Raw genomic sequence first — 20022 nt, 5'->3', positions numbered from 1 at the left:
AATTACTGATTTTTTTCATTTTATTTGAGCAAACTTAAGACAATTAAATTCAAGCCACATCAATCCAAAGACATACACACTAGAACAAAAGCTAAAAGGGATACTGTAAAAGTTCTGGTGGGAAATCTGGCACATCTGTGGTCAATGACATTTCTCCACATTAGGGAGCAACTCTTATCCCAACGAATTCACTTTTGCAAACTTTAATTATTTCTATCAGCGTAGCATGTCTCAGCCCTCAAAGAAAGCTTGAAAATGGGCTTTTTTAACCCACAATAAATTCGCTACACTTCTATATCTAATTTCTGTCAACTTTCATTTTTCTATCAGTCTTTACTAAAACACTAGTTTAGACATATAGATTCATCTGCCTCATCCTATTTGGTCTGCCATGCCTCTTTTTCAGTAATCTCTATACCCTAACAGACTGAAGCCAATATGAAACTCAAGGCATTAGGTGGCAGGAAAGATATAACCCTACGTTACAGTTTCCAGTTTGCTTTTTGATAACTACTATTACTTATTATTAGCAAAGAGACCATATTGTCTGAGACCTTAAATTAAAATAAATAAAAATAAAATTGCAGAGAATAAGCTAGCCTTCAAAACAGCATAAAATACACAGCACAATTTTTAAAAAGAGAATAGTGCAAGAATTAAGAGCAGCGAAGCATAACATCTTAAAACCATTTCTGGAAATTTCTTTGTTCTGTGAAGCCTATCAGTTTCCTGAGAAGGCAGCTTAAATTTTAATGTTCTAATTATGATAAATATGATTTAAATGTACAAAAAAATAAATCTAATTAATAATCAACTCAAGAAAGCCTGCTCTGGCATTATAAATAGCTTTCTGTAGAGTGTGAGTGACAGAGTGGAAATTTAAGCATTGTTTTTACCCCAGCTGCATGAAGTGCCACACTCTCCAGCTGCTCTCACCAGTTACTAATGATAGAAATGGATATAAACATGCTATTTCTTATAGAACAACATATTGGAAAATGTGTATCAGAGAAGTCATTAATTGCAGTATTAAAAAAAATACTAAAATTCATGGTTTTCAAGTAACCCTTAAAATAATTAGTCTTTCCATTCAGAAGTATCTGATTATGATGCATTTTCTAGTCCACATCTAGTCTCTCCCAGGAGACTTCAGCTTCTGTGATCCAGAGGAAAAGGGAGTAAAACTGAATAAATGAGCAGGCCATGGCAGGAAAACGCATGTTCAGAATACGGAAGTACTGAAATATAAATTTAACTGATAGTCATTACTGGTGACTGTTTCACTATACTAATTTTATTATTTTTGTTACAACACAGTTGCTACAAAATGAAACTCCCTGATAATAAAATACATAATGCTTTCTTGTCTTGAGAGCATAGAATCTTACCATCCGCCCTAATGAAAAAATATCCTCTTCAAACAAATGTAGTGGTATACAGCCAGCATACACGACCATTTCTGGCTGGGTTGGCACAGAAGATTCTGTAGAGAAAACATCAACATGCTTTAGAAGCGTGTAAACAGTAAATAAATGTCTTTGTACTTCACCCTAAATTATTATGCTTTCTTTGCCTTATTTTTCTTATTCTTTGTCTGACTGTTATTTCATTCAAAATAAGAACTCATTGTATAAACTCAGAAGAGAATACATGGATGGAAAAAACACATTGTTTTAATCCTTACCTATTTAGGCCATCAACAGCTTTTGCACGTTACTTCTTTTACATGAATGAGTAACAGAAACTACAACTTAGAAACACAACAGGTCAGAGGTTGCTCTCACCATTGTTCTTTAGTTTTTCTTCAAATTTTAAAAATACTAGATACTAGCATGAAGAACACAATACACATCATCTGAGCAGATGAAGTAAAAACATACTGATTGGTCAGTACTAGCTAAAGGCTTCTCAACAGTGAAAGCAAAATTTGATCTTGCCAACAAAAGGACAAACAGCCAGAACTCTGGCCAGTCCTTCCAACGGATATGAAGATTAAGATAAGTAGTTTGAGAAACAGAGTGCTTGTACACCAGGGTTACTGCTCTTACTTCTGTCAAGGAGATGCAAAAATGGAGGTAATGACAGCTGCTTCGGAAAGTGTGAGGGGGTGACCCCATAGCTTTTAACGCACACACCTCACAGAAGCTTGTTTTCCTATAATTCTGCCGTAGGCAAGGCAGGGGCATGTTCACTTTGTTACCCCTAGAAATCTGTTGCGCTAGGCAACCATGCAATCATCTTATACCTGTATTTGTGACAGAAGCCACTGTTAATTCCTGAACAATGAAGAGAAACCAAGGCTGTCTGGCTGACAGCCAGTTCACTCATGCTGAAGGTAAATTAAAAATCTAAAAAATATAATACTAGAAATATAGGTCTGTGGTTGGACCTAAGAGTCAGCTCAAAAAGAAGGATATCTATTTCTCTCTATTTTTCCTTAGTCATCTGGGAAAGCATGTGAAGACAGGATTTCAGTACACAGGTTGTGACACCTGTTTTTCATCAGAATGTTTCGATTTTGTTTCCTTCAGCTCCACCTAAGATATAGGATAATTACTTCCTAAGTTTAGCAAATATTCAACTTGAAGTTCCTCTAAGAACAGGTATTTTCTGTGAAATGGAATAAAACAGCCTGTCTGTATCCAAAGAAAAAAGCGAAAGGAAAAGAAAAGGGAAAAGAAAGGAAAAGGAAAGATAGACAAGTGGCCAGAAAATACAATTTATCAGACTTAAAATCCATTTATTTAGAAGGTATACAACATTTTTTTCTTAAAGCAGTAAGTTACCTTTGCATCTTAAATATTCTTCCAGAAATTCAATTATTCGATTAAATATAAGCTGATGGCAAGTCAGAATTACTTTCCAGTGGATACTTAACATTTCTCACTGCATGCTTGTGATTCCCGTGTTAACCACAGCTCTTGTGTCAGCTGTGGGTTTCCACTTATTTAAAAGCAAGGGTATAATCTAGCTTTGATCTCAGTCCCTACTGACATATTTGATCTGTTGCAAATACAGCAGTAGTAGCTACGACACCCTACACATTACAGAACAGTACGTGCCACAAGGCACACGAATCTCAATGCTATGCTTGTGAGAAGTATTTTTCAAATAAAAATATTTAAACAAACACCAGGTGGAATGTAAAGCTGCCATACTTAGTCCAGACAGGTTGTGAAATAAAATGTCTGCAGGGCAGACAAGAAACAGCAATGAACAAATTATTAGATCATGCAAATGATTAACGAGGCACGCCATATTCACTTTAACACTACTACTACTATGTTACTAGAAATATGTTGTTCGTTATGCCAGTACCTTTTAAAAATAATATATTATTTGATCCTTTTTCACTGTACAAAAATGAGGAGGATGTATGCAAATTATCTGCCACCGAGTGTACTGTTGATTATCACGAATTCAGCATCTGGGGAAACTAGTTAAAACTGATAGTCTTAATAAAATCGTATTATTAGATGAAAAATGTTAGAACATACAGTACAACAAAACAGTTAGATTCAGCAAAGCCTATTATTTGTATCCATCAGTGTGGATTTAAGAATTCTGCTGTGCTTTGTTAAAAATTTCTGAATCCTTGTAGCTGGTTATGTTTCACATTTGCAGCTTTGCAAATTCATTTACAGAAAGCGAGTACTACACAGCCTGAACAAATGTTTCAGTCTCTGGGAGAAGGGAAAGCATGATTTGAATTGATCCATGTAATGTATATATCCAGCCACATAAATGAAAGGCTGGGAATAAAAATTGTTGGTTTTAATAGTTCTTAACTGTCTTTATTTTTTAAAAAAAACAAACATAAGCTTTGAAGAATCACAAAGAATTTTCTCACTATATCTTAATGTTTCTCTTAAATATTTGTCAAACAAGAGCAGATGTTGAGTTTTAAAACACTTCAGTTGGCTTTCAATATCCTACTTATCAGGTGTGCAGCTCGTATGTTAACCTCTGCTGTTGTCTTAGGCAGGGATTAGCTTTGTCTGTTGGAGGGCATTTTTTTAGTCTTCAGAAAAACAACCTGCGGGCTTTTCAGAATTGACATAAATATTGCAGAACAATAATATGCATTTGAAAAAACAGAACAAAATATTAGGCTCTGGTCCCTACTTATAAGTGAAAACTCTTTTGAATAGGCAAAAGGAAAATGAAGAGAACTTTACAGTTATGTGTTATGTATCTCATTGACTCTGATGGTTAACGTTACAGATCTACTTGTATGACTTCAGAAATTTTTAAACATAATAATAGTGTCCCAACACTCCTGTGACATAGAAAATATTATCTCCAATTAGAAAACTGGTATCAAGGCACAATAAGACTTAGCAAAAAATAAATGGCAGGTTTGTAGAACAAACTCCCAAATTCCTGGCTAACGCCCTGTCCAGTGGAAGAGTATTGCCTTTCCAGCGGTTCAGAGATTTCATGAAAATCATTAGTCTAGAAACATAAATGGAAAGTGGAGTGGTGGATCTTTATAGGAACAAGGGGCCTAAGTAGTTCATATCATATCATATCATCATACAAACTCTTTATGTAACGAATGGACTCTCTAGGTATGAAAGGAGAAATAGTTACTAGAAGAAAAGTCTGATGAGTGGGAATGTGCAGATTGTGTACTAAAACGGGCCAGTAGGAACATATGAGTTGTCTACAAAAGCCTCCTGAGGACTGGCTGGCTGACAAGCCACAGGACCAAAGTGCTGGTTGCTCTCAGGAAGAGACCTGACTGATCAGGTGAAGGGCTCATTATTCTGCTGGATTCATGCAACAGGATGAATAGAGAAACGCTGCTCAATGCTTCAAGGATCCTGTAACTCATATTGTATGTGGGGGGTGCAGCAGGCATGGGTCCGGACGAGCAAGTCATTCAGAACTGTATTTATACATTTGTATTAGGTCTGGCTGGGATGGAGCTAACTTTCTTCAGAGCAGCCTGTATGGTGCTGCATTTTAGATATGTGACCAAAACAGTGTTGATAACGTACCAATGTGTCAGCTATCACTGAGCACAGCTTACACAGCATTAAATCCTTCTGTTTCTCACTCTGCTGCCCCAGCGAGCATGCTGGGGTGGGCAAGAGGTTCAGTCCTTCTGATTCCCCCATCCCACTGGTGTGGAGCAAGCAAATGACTGGGTGGGGGCTTAGCTGCCAGACAGGGTCAACTCACCACAACATTATAACCCACACAACATCAGAAGTCTATAAGAGGAGTTTCCGAATACTTAGAAGTAACTAGTATGTCAACGTCTAGAAAAGTAAACAAGGTAATGCATATACAACGTAATGAATACAAAAGGTTTTGCCATTTTAGAAATGAAATACAAATGATATCAAGAGTAGTTAAACACCTCTTTAGAAATAATTCATATTTAACACAGCAAGAACAATTCCCTTAAAGTCCTCACACTGAATAGATAGAGGGAAAAATTGAAGTAGGGAAATAAACACTTTTACGGTGCTGGAAATTAAATACTTTTCAAGCCACTTATATTAAAAAAAAAAAATTCAAAAAATAAAAAATGAAAAATAAAAGAAAAAAGAAAAAAGAAAAAAAAGGGAGGAAAAGGAGAGGGGGGAAAGGAGAAAAAAGAAAATAGCTGTTGCATTAAGTAAAGTCACTGTTACTAAATTCCCAAGAACAATTCAGAAACTTTTTTTAAAAACTACTGCCTCTGGAGTCTCACTTTGAACCTAGTCCTAGTTTCAGGTGCTACTTTATGTGCAACTGTCCCAGGCCACTCCCTGCAGACCATGTGTCTCATAAAACCTGCATGCTTTTTCTCTTGTGGCTACAATCTCACAACAAAAAATGCATTTTAATTCAGTATTATTTCAAATTGCAGTTCTCTTTTTTTTTTCTTTGCAGTCTAATAATCTTAAACTTGCTCCATATCTTACAGCCTCTGACTTTACAATCTCCACATTTACTTCTATTCAAATTCTAATCTGGTTTATTAGTGAGATATCTACCTCTTACTCTTTTTTTCAAAAATTTTCCGGTTCAGACTTAGGATAAAAGAGTTCTCTGACCATTGCATTTGAGCCCTGAAGTAATAATCTTTCTAAATAAACTCTTCACAGGCCACTAACTGTCTTTCATAAAACAGCATAAACTGTGCATTGAACGGCAGATCAAAATATTATGTAGTTTTTCATACGAAACACTGCCTGATGATTTTTAATGCTCCTTCACTCATTTTACACAATTTCTAGAATTCATCACTTGGATCCTTCTGCTTTTCCCTTGCCTTCTTTTCTCCATGACATGCTTGAGTACCAGCCACATTCCTTGTGTTCATGTGAAACGCCTCATTTCCTATTCCACAGCTACTACCACTAAAGCACCTAAGTTCTGGCAATACATTTTAAAATTTACTGGTGTTTAACTCCTTTAGCAGTATATAAGGTAGGAATTCAAATGAATATATTTGCTTCTGACAAACAGCAATATTGGTTTGATATAAATTAAAACTATTTAAAGCGCCAATTTTACTCAGGATTTAAATTAAGAAGTAGGAATGTGATTTACATAGTGAGTTTCATTCTTGTTACACAGTTTTCTTTCGTAGTTATTTCCCCAAAGAAAGACGCTCTTTCTGCCTGCTCTTACCTACTGATTTGCAACTAGATAGTATTCCAGTAAGAAATATGTTTCCTTTTTCTAGCCATATGGAAATGCTACATTTATGCAAATATAAGCAATGACAAAAGCAAATCAGCTTAATGTACATTTATAAAGATTTTCTATATTTTATGCTAGTAAGTATGACATTTCTTATTGACTGATTAGTTGACTGAGTAGTATTCAATTGTAGTTTAAACTGTGAGGTTTTTTAATAATTAAATCTAAATGCACAGAGCAAGAATTTACCTAATTTTTGTTCTATCATGAATGTATCAATACAACAAATAAATTCATCAAGATATATTTCCAGGATAAAGGAAACAAGTTTATTAAACAATTAAATCATGGAGTGAACTCTAATTAATATTTCCGGCCACTCTGCCCCCGCCCCCCGTCCTTCAACAAAGAAGCATTCCTGCTTTTTCCAATTGCAATTTAGTGAATAAAGTAGATACTGAATAAAGAAGTTCTTAGAGAGGAAGCTTTTTTTTTTTTTTGTAAAATACAGAAAGACAGTTTAACACTAGAATAAATCTTGGTCCTACATGACTGTCCAGCAACTTCCAAATATCCTGCATAATTTACCTTTGGTATCAAACACAAATTACTGCAATACTATTCTTAATAAAAATTACAGGATTTTAATAGGTTAGAGTGACTTCAGTCTGTAATGTAGCCTGTAAAGAATCACATTTTTTAAAGAAATCAGTGTATTTAACCTCCCCCAATTTAAGTTCAAAACAAATAAAAGCATAGCCCTTTGCTTTATATATATCTCCTGTTTGTATTTTTAGCTTCAAAAGAACAGGACTTACTTTCAGTAAAGGCCTGAAGAGAATGTTGGGTTTCTGCCAGTATTTGTGAAGACCGACGTGCTAACTTAGGTTTTTCTTTTTCTGCTTCTCTGCTTTTCTTCTTTCCAATTTCTCTCAGTTCTGCTTTTTCTATTAAGCAAAATAAAGATTAAATCTTTTTCTTTGTCAGATACAAACTTTCAGTCATAAAGTCTCATACTGTGTAAATGCTTCAATGACACTGATAAATTTAAAAAAAAAAATCAACCACAAATGCTCGAAGCCAGAAGAGTTGAGATACAATAAAGAACTAACATCATTCCTTTAAAAAAAATAATTAAAAATAATTTTTAAGATGTAAATGCAGATTTACTGAGAAGGGACCAAGAAAGCTTCAGTCCTACCTTCCAGTTAGTGCACAGCACTCGTGTCCCTACTATAATGTTTGAATTCCCGGGACTGCGTCAAGTATTTTCTTGCTCTCATGCATCAGTAATTTAAAAAAAAAAATCTAACATGGATTAGGCATAGGTTCCCAATTGACATGGAAGAAGAAAGTCTCCCACAGTTAGAACCTTCTTTCAAGCTTCAGAATTTAAGACTATAGGAAAATATATTTCTAATTAAAAAATCCTAAACGATCTAATCCTAAAAGAGCATCTGAACACAGCTGGTAGCCTCAAAGTTGGAGATCACAGAGCTGTACCGTAACATAATGCTTCCCTGATTCTTAGTTCCTAATAGAATTTCTAAGTCTTAGGCAGGATTAAATTTAGAAAGTTATCTGGGAATAAATTACAGCACCTTGTTGGAAACAGTGCTGTTCCCAGTGGCTGCATCCCTGTGCACATCCACTCCAAACTCTGAAATATCTACTACACTGCTGCACAGGTGATAAAATGATAGCAAGAATTTCTAAGAAGAGAGGATACTCCCTCAGCCAGGTCTCTTCTAATAATTTTGTAACATTTTTGACATTAGGACTTAGTATTTGGGATTCAAAGTGGGGAAGGCAGGGATTTTTCTGAAAATCTAGGAAGAAATAGAAATTTTAGTATATGACTTGTACCTTCCAAAGACATTAAAAGTGTTATTAAATTGCATCCGTGCCTTCAAGTTAGAAACATCAACTAAGAACACCCAGTCTCAAATATAAACATTGAAGAATACACTGGAACAAATAAGTTTCTAATCCTAAATTTTCCGTATAAATGTAAACAGGAATAGCAGCTCTTGAAGAAAATTAATACCTGTACCTAGTAGTATAAACAGAAAAGCTCTCACAAATAAAAACGCATGTAGACATTTCGATGTACTCGTCAGAACCCTCTGTAGGTAATCATGCTTTGTAACATCCATTGTGAAATTGTGCATAATTTATTGATGGTCAGAGTAGTGTTGTCTTTGAGGAAACTTTAATCTCTCTGATTGTTATCCCTCTGCAAGGAACCAGTCTTTAGAGAAAAGCTCTGTGACACAGAGCTGAACAAAACTCTGCCATAAAATGAAGCTGTTTTCATGAAATAACAGACTAGTACTGCTTCTAATGAGATCTATAGTTAAAATTCTTTTGAGTTTACACCACTGCAACATGTTCAGTGAAACAACAGAGTTGCATGTGGCATAATAAAGACATACAAATTTGAAGCCAGAGCTTATGCTAACTAGATTTATGCTTGGCCTACAAAGATAACACTACCTAAATTACAGACCTTTGCCAATTTTACCGGCTTTTTCTGCCTCCTCAGGTTTATCTGACTGATTATTCACAGACAAAACTTCATTTTTTAACTCTGAGACTTTGGTCTCTTTAGGTTTTACGTCTGTATCATGTTCTGGAATTTTCTTATTTGGCAACTTGAATTCTGGCACAATCTCTTTCAAAAAGCCCCAGACTTTGTCCAAGTATCCAGGCCTTTAAAAAAAAAAAAACAACAAACAACACGTATGTATACGTCAATGATAATGCTATTTGCAATAAGAAAAGAAAGTGCGATTTTCATTTAGACAACATTATACTACAACTGACAGTCCAACTCTTAGAAAAGTTACTGGGTTATTTTAGTAAATAAAACACACTTGCCTGATTTCGTGTATCAGCCAATTTGTTAAGAGACAGATTATGGAGAGACCCATAAAGAACAAGATGGTAGTTGGAGAAGCATATAAATAAAGCATCCTTTCTAAACCTTTTTATTAGATAAAAATTGCAGCAAGGAAATTTGCAGACCACTTTGTTACTGCACCATATAACAACTTGATTCTGGCTCTGTACATTAAAAACCTTCTCAAAGGTACTTCCAAACTAGGTTTTCCTAACAGTTTCAGAACAGCTAGTTCCATGCCTCTTCCACTGATTCCACCAGCTACAACAGCTTTTTGATATGACATGACAGTTGCAGCCATACTGGTTCTCCACAGAAACTCAGTGATTCCAGAAACAAACTAAAATGGAATGAATCGTTCAGGGCCGTGAATAAGCTCCATGCAGGCTAACTGCAACCTTCTTTTGTTATAAAATAAAATATTTGGTTGTACAATGAGCTAAACCCATCATATACTACTATTGCAATGATTCTGTGGTATTCTCATTTTCTTATTCCAGGATATAATATATTTGCAGTGACTGCCAGAGTTGTGAACACTGTTTTTTGCCGTTGCAGTTGTAAAATATAAAGAAACAAAATTTAAGTTACTTAAATTTTTAAGTCCACGGGCTACATACACACTACTGTAAGACATAAATATATCAAAAACCTAAATTGCAACCATAGCTTGGGACATAAAAAATGCTGAAATAAGGTCTAAAATAGCCTTTGACTGAACTTATTTAATATTGAAATACTGTTATAAATAAACAATTATACCTAAATAAATTATATATAAACTAAAACTATTTGTTATCTACATATTCATTAGAACATATACACCAAAAGGCAAAAAAGTGTAATTTAAAAATAAAAGTCTAAATATTTATAGCGCCTGTAACCCGGTCATTCATTCAGTGAAAAGAATGTCAAGCTTGAAAATTAGTGTGTCTTTTCTTTAAAACCACAAAATGGACTTAAGGCACACAGTAAACTAAAAAATGTTATTATAGGTTGGAAATACTATTTTTGGTTGGAAATAAAAATGTACAACTGTTCCAATTTAAAAGGCAAAAACACCACACTAGCTGAAGTTTATTACTTCGAAATTCATGACGTATACTTGCTATAGTACATTCAGATAAAAAGTTGTTATTATTATTACTGGCAGACATTTTATATCTGTATAGTAGATGAAACAGATTTCTCTGACTCTTGTTTTCACCAGTGTCTAATATTCGTTAAAAATAATTTTATAAAGAATAGGCATCAGCTTAACATAATAAATAGCTTTACAAGCAACTGTGTGACCTACAAAGAAAAACACAATAAAATTGCATTCCTTGAAGGCACGTTTCTCAAATGCCAGGATTAAAAACTGTACAATTCCCCAAATTGATGCTGAAGAACTTTTAGGGCTCAGCTTTATTTTTCGTAATGCCTTATAGAATTAAATATTAAACAACTAATATATAAATCGTTCAATAGAAGAACTTACTGGAGAGGAATAACTTCTGGTATCCATCCAGTCAGTGTATGTAGAACTGTAAATTCCTCCAGCTCTCTTTTTTGAGTTTCATGTATACTATAAGACAAAAGCAGACATCATGAGCAACTCACAGCAAACTCTGCAGTCTGCATTGCTTTCTGTAGAAGCAGGACCATACACAAACAGAATAGCTTTCTGAAAAACAAGTCACTACTTGCAATTTCAAGAGTTTTTCAAACCACTGCTGACTACTAGCCTACAAAGTCAAATTTGCTTTTATGCCTTTGCATCAGGCCCATTTTTTTAGCATTCCCTCTGGTACAACAGCAGAGCTTCAAAACTGTTAGCAAGCATAGTATGTATCCTTGCACATAGTAAAACCTCTTTTTGCACGGTTGGAGATGTGAGTTTGATATCCACCATGTATCTAGAATTTCCATTTCCTGATCAGCTGCTCTAACTACCAGGTTATTATGCACAAGTTGGCTGTATTTCCAGTGTACCACACTCTTTCAAATCAATACAGTTTCCTACTTTCTGGAGAGATTTTCATCTGTAGATCCTGAAAGGACCAAGGCTAAAGATGCCAGCACTTGGCCATGATTAACCCTTGTGCTCTGGAGAAACACAGTATTTCAAGTATGTTCCTGCAAATAGAGTTTCCTAATGGGCAGCTCTAGGCAACTCCCTAGCCTGTGTAGAAGTACTTTAGATCACTCTTCCAACAAACATAACTTGACATGACCAGAAAAGGGAAGCCTGACTACCCAGATCAGTGTTTTGAATTATTTTCTGAAGCTTAGTCATTTAAACACCTGGTGTTTGTTACCCATCTCACAGGAACCCGTGACCATAATTGTCAATCACTTCATCATGGGCCACCTTCTGCTTTCCAGGTCAGTTCTAGGGAAGTGGATCACCATACAAAAGCCCACAAAAGCAGAACTGTACCAAAAGCATCAAAAGTAGCTTACAATATTCTACTTTTAATATTGGTTAAGGCAATACTGGTTAAGGATGATAATCAAAACTTCATTAAAACTTCTTGGACATTTCCATTTGGTAGAACACCACACGTAAACCTTTTTAGGAATAATTGCAGGCAGATAAAGCAAACAGGAAGCATACTCCAGTTTCTTTGCAAAGTTTTCTGTGCATCAATTTACAAATACATCTAAAAAGGAAACACTGCACCTTCTGTAGCTACAGGGGAGTTTGCTTTACAGATTTACAGGGTCAGCTTTTAGAAAAGTGTACATTTGTCATTACAAGTTTTTTAACAAAATATATTTCCCATGTATACTAAAACAAGTTTTTATAAATTCCGTGTGACTTCCCAGAACAAACTGAAAGTAAGATGACTAAACAGACCTAGTATTTGCCAGCTTAATGATAGCTTTGGACAGCAACATTGGCCAAAGTTCAGTTTGACAGGTTGTAGCTGGTAGTAACAAATTGTCCTCTTCATCGAAAGGCATAGTGTCATCCACAACGATCTTTCTCCAGCAGCCCTATGATAGAGGGAGGGGGAGGAAAGAAGAAAGAAAACACCAAGTTCATGGGCTGGAAACAGAACAATCAGGTAAGAGAACTTTTAACACTTTCCCAAGAACCCAATTGTACTGTCATTTGATTTACATTACAGATGGCTTTAAAAGAAGTTCTCATATAGTATCTGAGAAGCATGGAAACAGTATTCATAGCATTTTATTACTGCTCTGACTTATTTATTTCAGAGATTAATCTAATTTCAGCTGTTTCCAAATTTATTTCCTCTCATACGTGTAGTCCATCATGTGCACGCATTCACTGCTGTTTCTTCAGCTGCCATGACAGCTGCCTGAGAAACAGTGATGATTAAAAAAAGGCTTAACGAAGACATCAGTTTTGCAAATGCCTCTTTAAGGTTTTAGTCTGGAAAATAACTGATATAAGCTGTTCCCCTTGCTTCCCAATAACTACCTGGGGATGTTGGCTGCAGTGATTAGCATCTTGGAAAGCATTAAGATTGTATCTTAGAAAACACTACAGGAAATAACACAAAATGACAGAACGTAACAAATATCCGTATTTCCAGGATAAAAAACAAACAGGTAAGACAAGATACTTGTGTTGTCAATATCAGATATTTCATTAGTAAATTGAGCTAGTATTCCACAAAATAATCTTGCCTACCATTCTCCAAAAATACCTCTCTCTTAGTGATCTAAGGAATTAGCGGGGCAATAGCAAGTACTTCTGTTAACTCACCCACAAAATGACGACGAATTACAAGTCAGTAAAATGTTCACCATACATTATCAGAAAGGGCAAAATTACTGCTCTCTGCTTGTCACTAAACTGTGGCTTCAAGCTGAAATGCCTGTTGATTAAGTCTATATGAGTTCTATAGGTTTCAGAAGAAAACAAGTTTAGGCTATATGGCAAACATACCCAAAAGGCATGGAAGAAGCTAATATTTTTCAGGGCAAAAACTATTTTCTGACAGCCAAAATTAAATTTTTATGATTTCCCAAGTTTGAAAAGGACCTAATAAGTGAAATGATCACATATTCATCTCCTCTTTCAGTAACTGCTGAAGTTTAATAGAGCGAGCAGTAGAAGTTGAAAAATAAAGGAAAAGATTGAGGAGATACTTGGTTTTATATAGCTCAGGATATTTTTTTAATTCAGAGTAGTAATTCTGTGCACGTAATTCTTAAAAGTCAATAGTATTTTTTGCATATGTAGCACCATTAAAAAAAATTCTCCTCCTTGCCAATTGCCTGCCTTTTATACTTAATAGAATCAATATCGCAATTATTTTGCATCAGTGATAACCATTTTACAGCATTTCACTATTGACTCTAAAAACAATTATGCTGGTTTAAGGAGATAAGACACCAAAAAAAAAGACAGAAAAATATAGGGGGCAGAAGGTTTATGAAGAAAAAAAGAAATCTATGGGTGAAAAAAAGCAGAAGTAAAGAAACAAATTCAATAAACCTCAGGAATGCAAAGTGAAAGTACAATGTGGGGTAGAACTGAAAGAATATTGTGCCAATTACGTGAAAAATTATTATCCAGAGGTTTGATCTGGTGGACGACAATCCCCTCAGGACTCAATACAGCATTTTACTGAAACCAGTTCACTATTCTTCCACCATGCTTTCTCTCCTTTTCATTTAATTTTCCACTTTCTCCTCTGAAAGCTGTTTCTCCTCTAAAAGCTGTTTCTCCTCTATCTCTACTGATATTTGCCTTTTCTCATTTGCACATTTTCTTTAATCTTCCACCATTTGACCTTCTTTTTTCCCCCCTGTTTTTCTTTCTGTGAAGTACAGCAGTACAACCAGAGGAAAAGAAATTAAATAAACCCAATAAAACCAAAGGCACAAAACAAAAATAAAAGTGACAAAGAAACTAAACAACCCTGATAACTCTTATAGAAGCTTTTAAATGCAGTCTTTTATCAGATGAATACACAGCCTCTGCAGCATGACATTCACACACAGAATAATGTTCTGTGCTGAGGAACCTGTGCAACATAATTTCTGGCTTCTCAAACTCATGCAACTCTTATTCCCGATATGAATATAAGTTATTCTATACATGGAGGCAGTAGTAGGGGATGAGGATTTACACAGCCATGTAATTCAGCTAAGTGCTCCCCCTTACAGGAAAGTTAAGAGATTTTTCCAGTTTAAACTGCTTTCCTATTTCTTCCTCAGTGCTGGCGAGCTGACATGTATCAATAGCAAACTGCATGAAACTTCCTTTTAAAATATCGTATTTGATCTATACTGCATTAGAACTGTAAGTTGTTCTTAATACAAATGCATGGTGTAGAATTATTTTAAAATAAAATTAATACACTTAGGGTTTTATTCCTTCTGAAAAGACACATATCAAACTGCCACGTGCATAAGTGCAGCCATTCAAAAGCTCTCCCCAGCTTTGTTTGCATTTATGTTCATTCCAAAAGATGGAAAGATTCATCAACAATTTAAAAGGGTGGCGGAAAAGTAAAAGAAATCCCGCCTCACTTTTATTCACAGAAAGTTTTTATACTATAATCACTAGAGTAATGGTTTCCAGCACAGAAATAGAATATAAGCAATTTTCCAAGGGTCATGGAAGTGTTTGAATAATTATTTTGTATTAGTAACCATAGAGATTTCTCAAGTAACTCCGTGCTGAGGTGTTTCTAAGTGATGTGCTACATGCAACTGCAGGGCTTTCTCCACATGTCCAACACAAAACGTGGCCAGCTTATCCATCTAGGGCACTGACCTGCTACTGGTCCTCTTCAGAAGCATTATCTGCTGCAGATGTGATGCAATTTCCTATACTCTGAAGTTCTAAAAACATCATGAGATGGGGAGTTTGTGCCCTCTCCTTTTGCAGAGCAACACTAATTATCTCAAATAATGGTGAACTGGAGACTTGCCATGAGGACCATTAGAAAAACAAAAATCTCTTCACTCTTCACCAGATTAGATATATATTCTCTTCCTCTCCTCAGGTATATTTTTCTCTCTCCTATTGTTATGCATTTGAGAGTGTTGTCCTTGAGTATATTCTGACCTGTACTTTTACATTCCATCTTCCAAATCCTTCCATTAACCACATCAGCACTTTTCACAAACACAGCCCTCACAAAACCTCTTTTTCCCCAAATTTAATTCATTCTTATACTTATTGTTGCTCTTTCTTTTGATTGCCTCCTGTTGGCTGAGAACATCTTCTCAAGAGACCTCTATTTTTTTTTTTTTACCATGGGTTAAAAATAAATTTTTTTTTTACATTTTAAATTTAAAAAAAAAAAACCAAAACAAACCCTCCAGGTTGTTCTTTTCTAATTCTTCTCTTCTCCTCTTGCATTTCCTTCAGTCTTGGTGGTTCCTCTTTACTGTATGAGAGTTTTTTGCATGCATATATATTAATAACACATTCTCCCAGAAAGCAAAATCAGCATTTTTTTTTTTAATTACTTCATCGCATTTTAAGGATATGAAGTAATGCTGAACATATAATTTCCCTCAAAAACTCTTTTAGTATTTAATTTCCTTCTAATTAATTATGTCATATTTTGTATTTAATTTCTCTAAAGTCAGATTCTAGCTATTGGACCTTTTTGTATTTCACACATGTGGTGTTCTTCAGTAGCATTATCTTCTTTTCCATTTGTAACTAACTATATGCAATGCCTTTGTAACTTCTATGAAGCTGGAAGAGATCTAAGTTAAACACATGACAGTCTAAATGATGCTGAAACTTCAGGAAAGAACCCCTGTGCCACCCTTTGGTTTTTGGTCCCTTGACATACATTTTTGCAGAGCAGTCACAGCTGTAGTCACAGAACTTTTCTTGCAGACGCTGGGAGTTTTAGTCCTTAACAGCTGAGAAGGGAAGAATATTCTGTTCTTCCACTCCCTGATAAGTGCTCTAATCATCATATTGTATGCAAAAGGAGAGGTAGCAGCAATCTGATAAAACATATGAGCTCTCTATAACTTTTCATGCACTCACAGAATAATCTAGTGCTTGGAATCTCCATAGACAGATGTACCTAATACAAAGCCCTAAATCAGCTGCTTAACCTCCAGGAAAACTCTCAGAAACTCTGAATGTCTGTTTGACTAATTCTAATAGCTCCTCACTCAGTATGTGAGACAACTTATCAGCCCTGGAAAAAACCCACACTTATCCCCATTGACAATAACAGATCACTTAACCACCTAAATTAATCTTGAATTCTGCTGCTGGACACAGTTGGTGTGCCTAAAGCAGGTATCTCAAGCAGACACTCTGAATATGTCCATAGCTTACCAGGATCTACTGATACAAAAATGTTTAATTTGAGCAGCTGAAGCCTTTAAACCTGCTTTGTTAGACATGGTTATGTGTGTTCAGTTCACAGTGTGCCAAGGAACAGACGTATCTCTTTCAGCCATCCAATGCACAGAAGAAATTTGCATTGAATAACTGCTTGTTCGTGTGGTTTTTTTCTTAATCTTGCTGATTATGTTTTTATTATCAGTAACTTTTGATAGCCTGTTTTTAAACATTATATATCAATACTATTAGCAACTTAAATTTCATTAGTACCTTTGGCCTGCTTAATCAGCTGCCTGCATTGTCTTAGCTCTTCACTTGTATTCATGAGCATTGATTTTAGCCTTCTTTTTTTTAAAAAAAAAAAAGCTTTTACACATTCTTTTTTAGGTTTTGTTTCCTTTTTTAAGCATAACATGAATTCTGTCTTTTTAGAAGTCCTTTTATGGGATGTCTTTGAGTTTTCATTAACACTTCCAACTTTATGTTTCCAACTGGCTGTATCAAAAATTTCTTCAAGTTTGGGCAACTGGAATTTTCATAGGGTCAATTATACGCCTTAGTGTTTTGTAAAATATTCTGTTTGCAAAAGACAAATGTAACAAGAATAACCCTAACAACACAGACAACATCTAACTTTTAGGTCAGTGATTATTTCTTTGTTTATTAGTGTGAGGTTCAACACTAAATTAAGTGTTCTCTGTTGACTCTTTTACATTCCCGGTAAGTGTTCCCTGCTGAACATTAAAAAGTTATTGTCTGTTATTTTTAGAAGCTGCACGAGAAGTCTTCGGTTTACCAGTACATCCTTCAGTTAATGGTCCTCACATTGGAAGTAATTAATCACCTTTAAATACAATTGCATACAAATAGCTCTGTAAAGTCAGCCAACTGAGTTACTTAAATAAAACATTCCTAATACACCAGTGGTGTGGGCCACTTGTCTGACTACAGTAAACATTTGCATCAAACCTCCAAATTCTGTAATTCACTAAACAGGAACAGAAATATTTTGAATATTATTTCAAAACAATTAAGGCATGCACACACAAAAAAAAAAATCAGCAGATGAAATTAAGACTGAAACAAAAACGGGGTAAAAGTTACTGAGAATTTAAATCATACAGTTTATAGTACAGTGCATACCTCACAATCAGTCGCCTGCTTTTTCTCTCTAGCAAAAATGAAATAAAACATACCTTCTTATTTAGTAAAAGCCAACCAACATTGGGAATTCAAGTGGCAAAAGGAATTTCCATTCAGGTAGCACACATACATGATGCTTAGTATCACCGCAACATTTTGAGACACAGAGTAAAATAACCCCGAAAATATCAAAAAGTACTTTCATAAACCAAAAACATATAAGAAAGAAACAAAAGAAAGAAAATTTCTGTAAGTGTGCCAAATCAAAACGAGTTTACATTGGACTATAAGAGGACACATGATTTAGAAATCAAACCCTGTAAAAATAAGATCTAAATTATCACACGCAGCTCAAAGAAACTACAGATGGTGAAAATTAAACACTTCTTAAATCAACATTATTTTAACCACTTGCTATATGATACAGAATGAACCAATTATTTTCTGTCAAACATATTGAAATTGTGCTTTGGGCTAAGGAATGACACTGAAAACTGCTGTTTGACCCACAAAAAATGTTACAAGTATCCAAAGAGTTATTTCAATCGAAAGTTTGAACATATGCAACATTAGCAACTGCCATTATTTGATCCTCTTTCTACAATGTAATAAACAAACAAATGTAGTATCTCATTGCAGTGCCCAGAGGGGGGAAAAAAAAAAAAATCTAACAACGAGCAAAATTCTCTATAATCTATGAAACAAGAATATTGCTTTTTCAAGTAATAACTGTTTTATCAAGTTCCAAGTTGTACAAAAATCACATGAACTGTAAGAGGCATTTTTATTAACATGCATCAACAATTGCCAACACTTCTACAAATCTGTATCTTTTCAATAACAATAAATACTTACCCTAACCATTAAAATTTTCCATGTTTGCTGCATAATATTTATATATTGTTGGAGGGAAGTACTCACCATCCAATAAAGTTTCACTACATATTTCCCATAGCTATTGTACAGCGGCATGTGTCCCTTGGCAGCTTTACACAGGGCATAAATGTGTTCCCATGGTTTCCAGAAAAGTGTGGATGTTCCATTAGTTAAGGCCTTTTCATTATATATCCTCCAGACCGCATAAATTTCACTTATAATCCATCTCATTAGCTGAAAACAGAGAAAAATAAAATAAAAAAAATTTCCACTTACCTCTTTTAGAAAAATAGAAGTTATATTATAATACTCAAAAGAATAAAAAAGATCCTGTTTTAAATGATGAAGTGACATAAAAGTATAGCTATGGTTTAATGCAAAAATTGATTTAATTGGTACAATTTTTCTTAAAATCATCATAGTACCTATCTACAATAACACAAAACTTCATGAAACTAAGTAAAGGCACAACATAAATTATCCTGTTCGTCATTTACCAAAGAAAAATAAGGACATATGATTTCAAAATAAACTACAGGACTCCTGAACTGTCACTTGTTTAATTGCTTATTACTAGATATAGCTCCTAAAAAATCAGTTTGGCTTTAACACTTGTTATTTGTACTTAGTAAAAGACAATCCTAAATCATTAAAAGTATTTCATAATTTTTGAAATTTAAAATAGAAGCTTTAACTAATCATGCTTTAGTGCATGTGTTTTTCTAACGTGCAGATTTCTGATGTGTGCTAAAGTTTCACAAGTATTACCAGACTGTTAACGGTGATTTATATAAACAAGAATGAGAATAAGCTTTTATTACAAGAATCTTGTCCTAAAATTAATTAGTGGTTCTGTGAACAGCAAAATTTACATCATCTGTTTTCTGGTGGCTTCTTCCCATACAGTCTCTCTGATGCTGAAATTTAATGTGCATTTAAACATTGAATGAAATAGAAGCTATGAAGTAATACTATATTCAGTAAGGCACTCAGATGCCTTGGTTCTGCCTGCTTTGTATTTTCCCCTCATCTGTAGAAATTCAGTAAATATTTATTCAACTCTGGAGAGAATGAAAAGACTGGCTGGGTGACAGACATTTGTACATACATGCAGGCACACTAAGAACATAACTTCAAGAAAGCTTGAATGACAAATATAAATCCTTTA

At 34.7% G+C, this 20022-nt stretch overlaps 1 protein-coding gene across 1 annotated transcript in view; it reads right to left on the bottom strand.

The window, feature by feature from the left end:
• ADGB (androglobin) overlaps positions 1-20022 on the bottom strand; it is a 122616-nt gene that overhangs the window by 78537 nt on the left and 24057 nt on the right. The window contains exons 5-9 of the mRNA XM_086460412.1: positions 18900-19088; positions 12387-12526; positions 11025-11111; positions 9152-9354; positions 1389-1483 (exon numbers count right to left, since the gene is read on the bottom strand). Of these exons, the coding sequence (XP_086316538.1) occupies positions 1389-1483; positions 9152-9354; positions 11025-11111; positions 12387-12526; positions 18900-19088 (714 nt within the window). The remainder of the gene's footprint in view (positions 1-1388; positions 1484-9151; positions 9355-11024; positions 11112-12386; positions 12527-18899; positions 19089-20022) is intronic.

This window comes from Leptosomus discolor, chromosome 2, assembly GCF_034619465.1.
Source record: "Leptosomus discolor isolate bLepDis1 chromosome 2, bLepDis1.hap2, whole genome shotgun sequence".
NCBI lineage: Eukaryota > Metazoa > Chordata > Aves > Leptosomiformes > Leptosomidae > Leptosomus > Leptosomus discolor.
The sequence above is the reverse complement of the archived record's forward strand: the minus strand, read 5'-3'. Positions and strand labels throughout refer to the sequence as shown.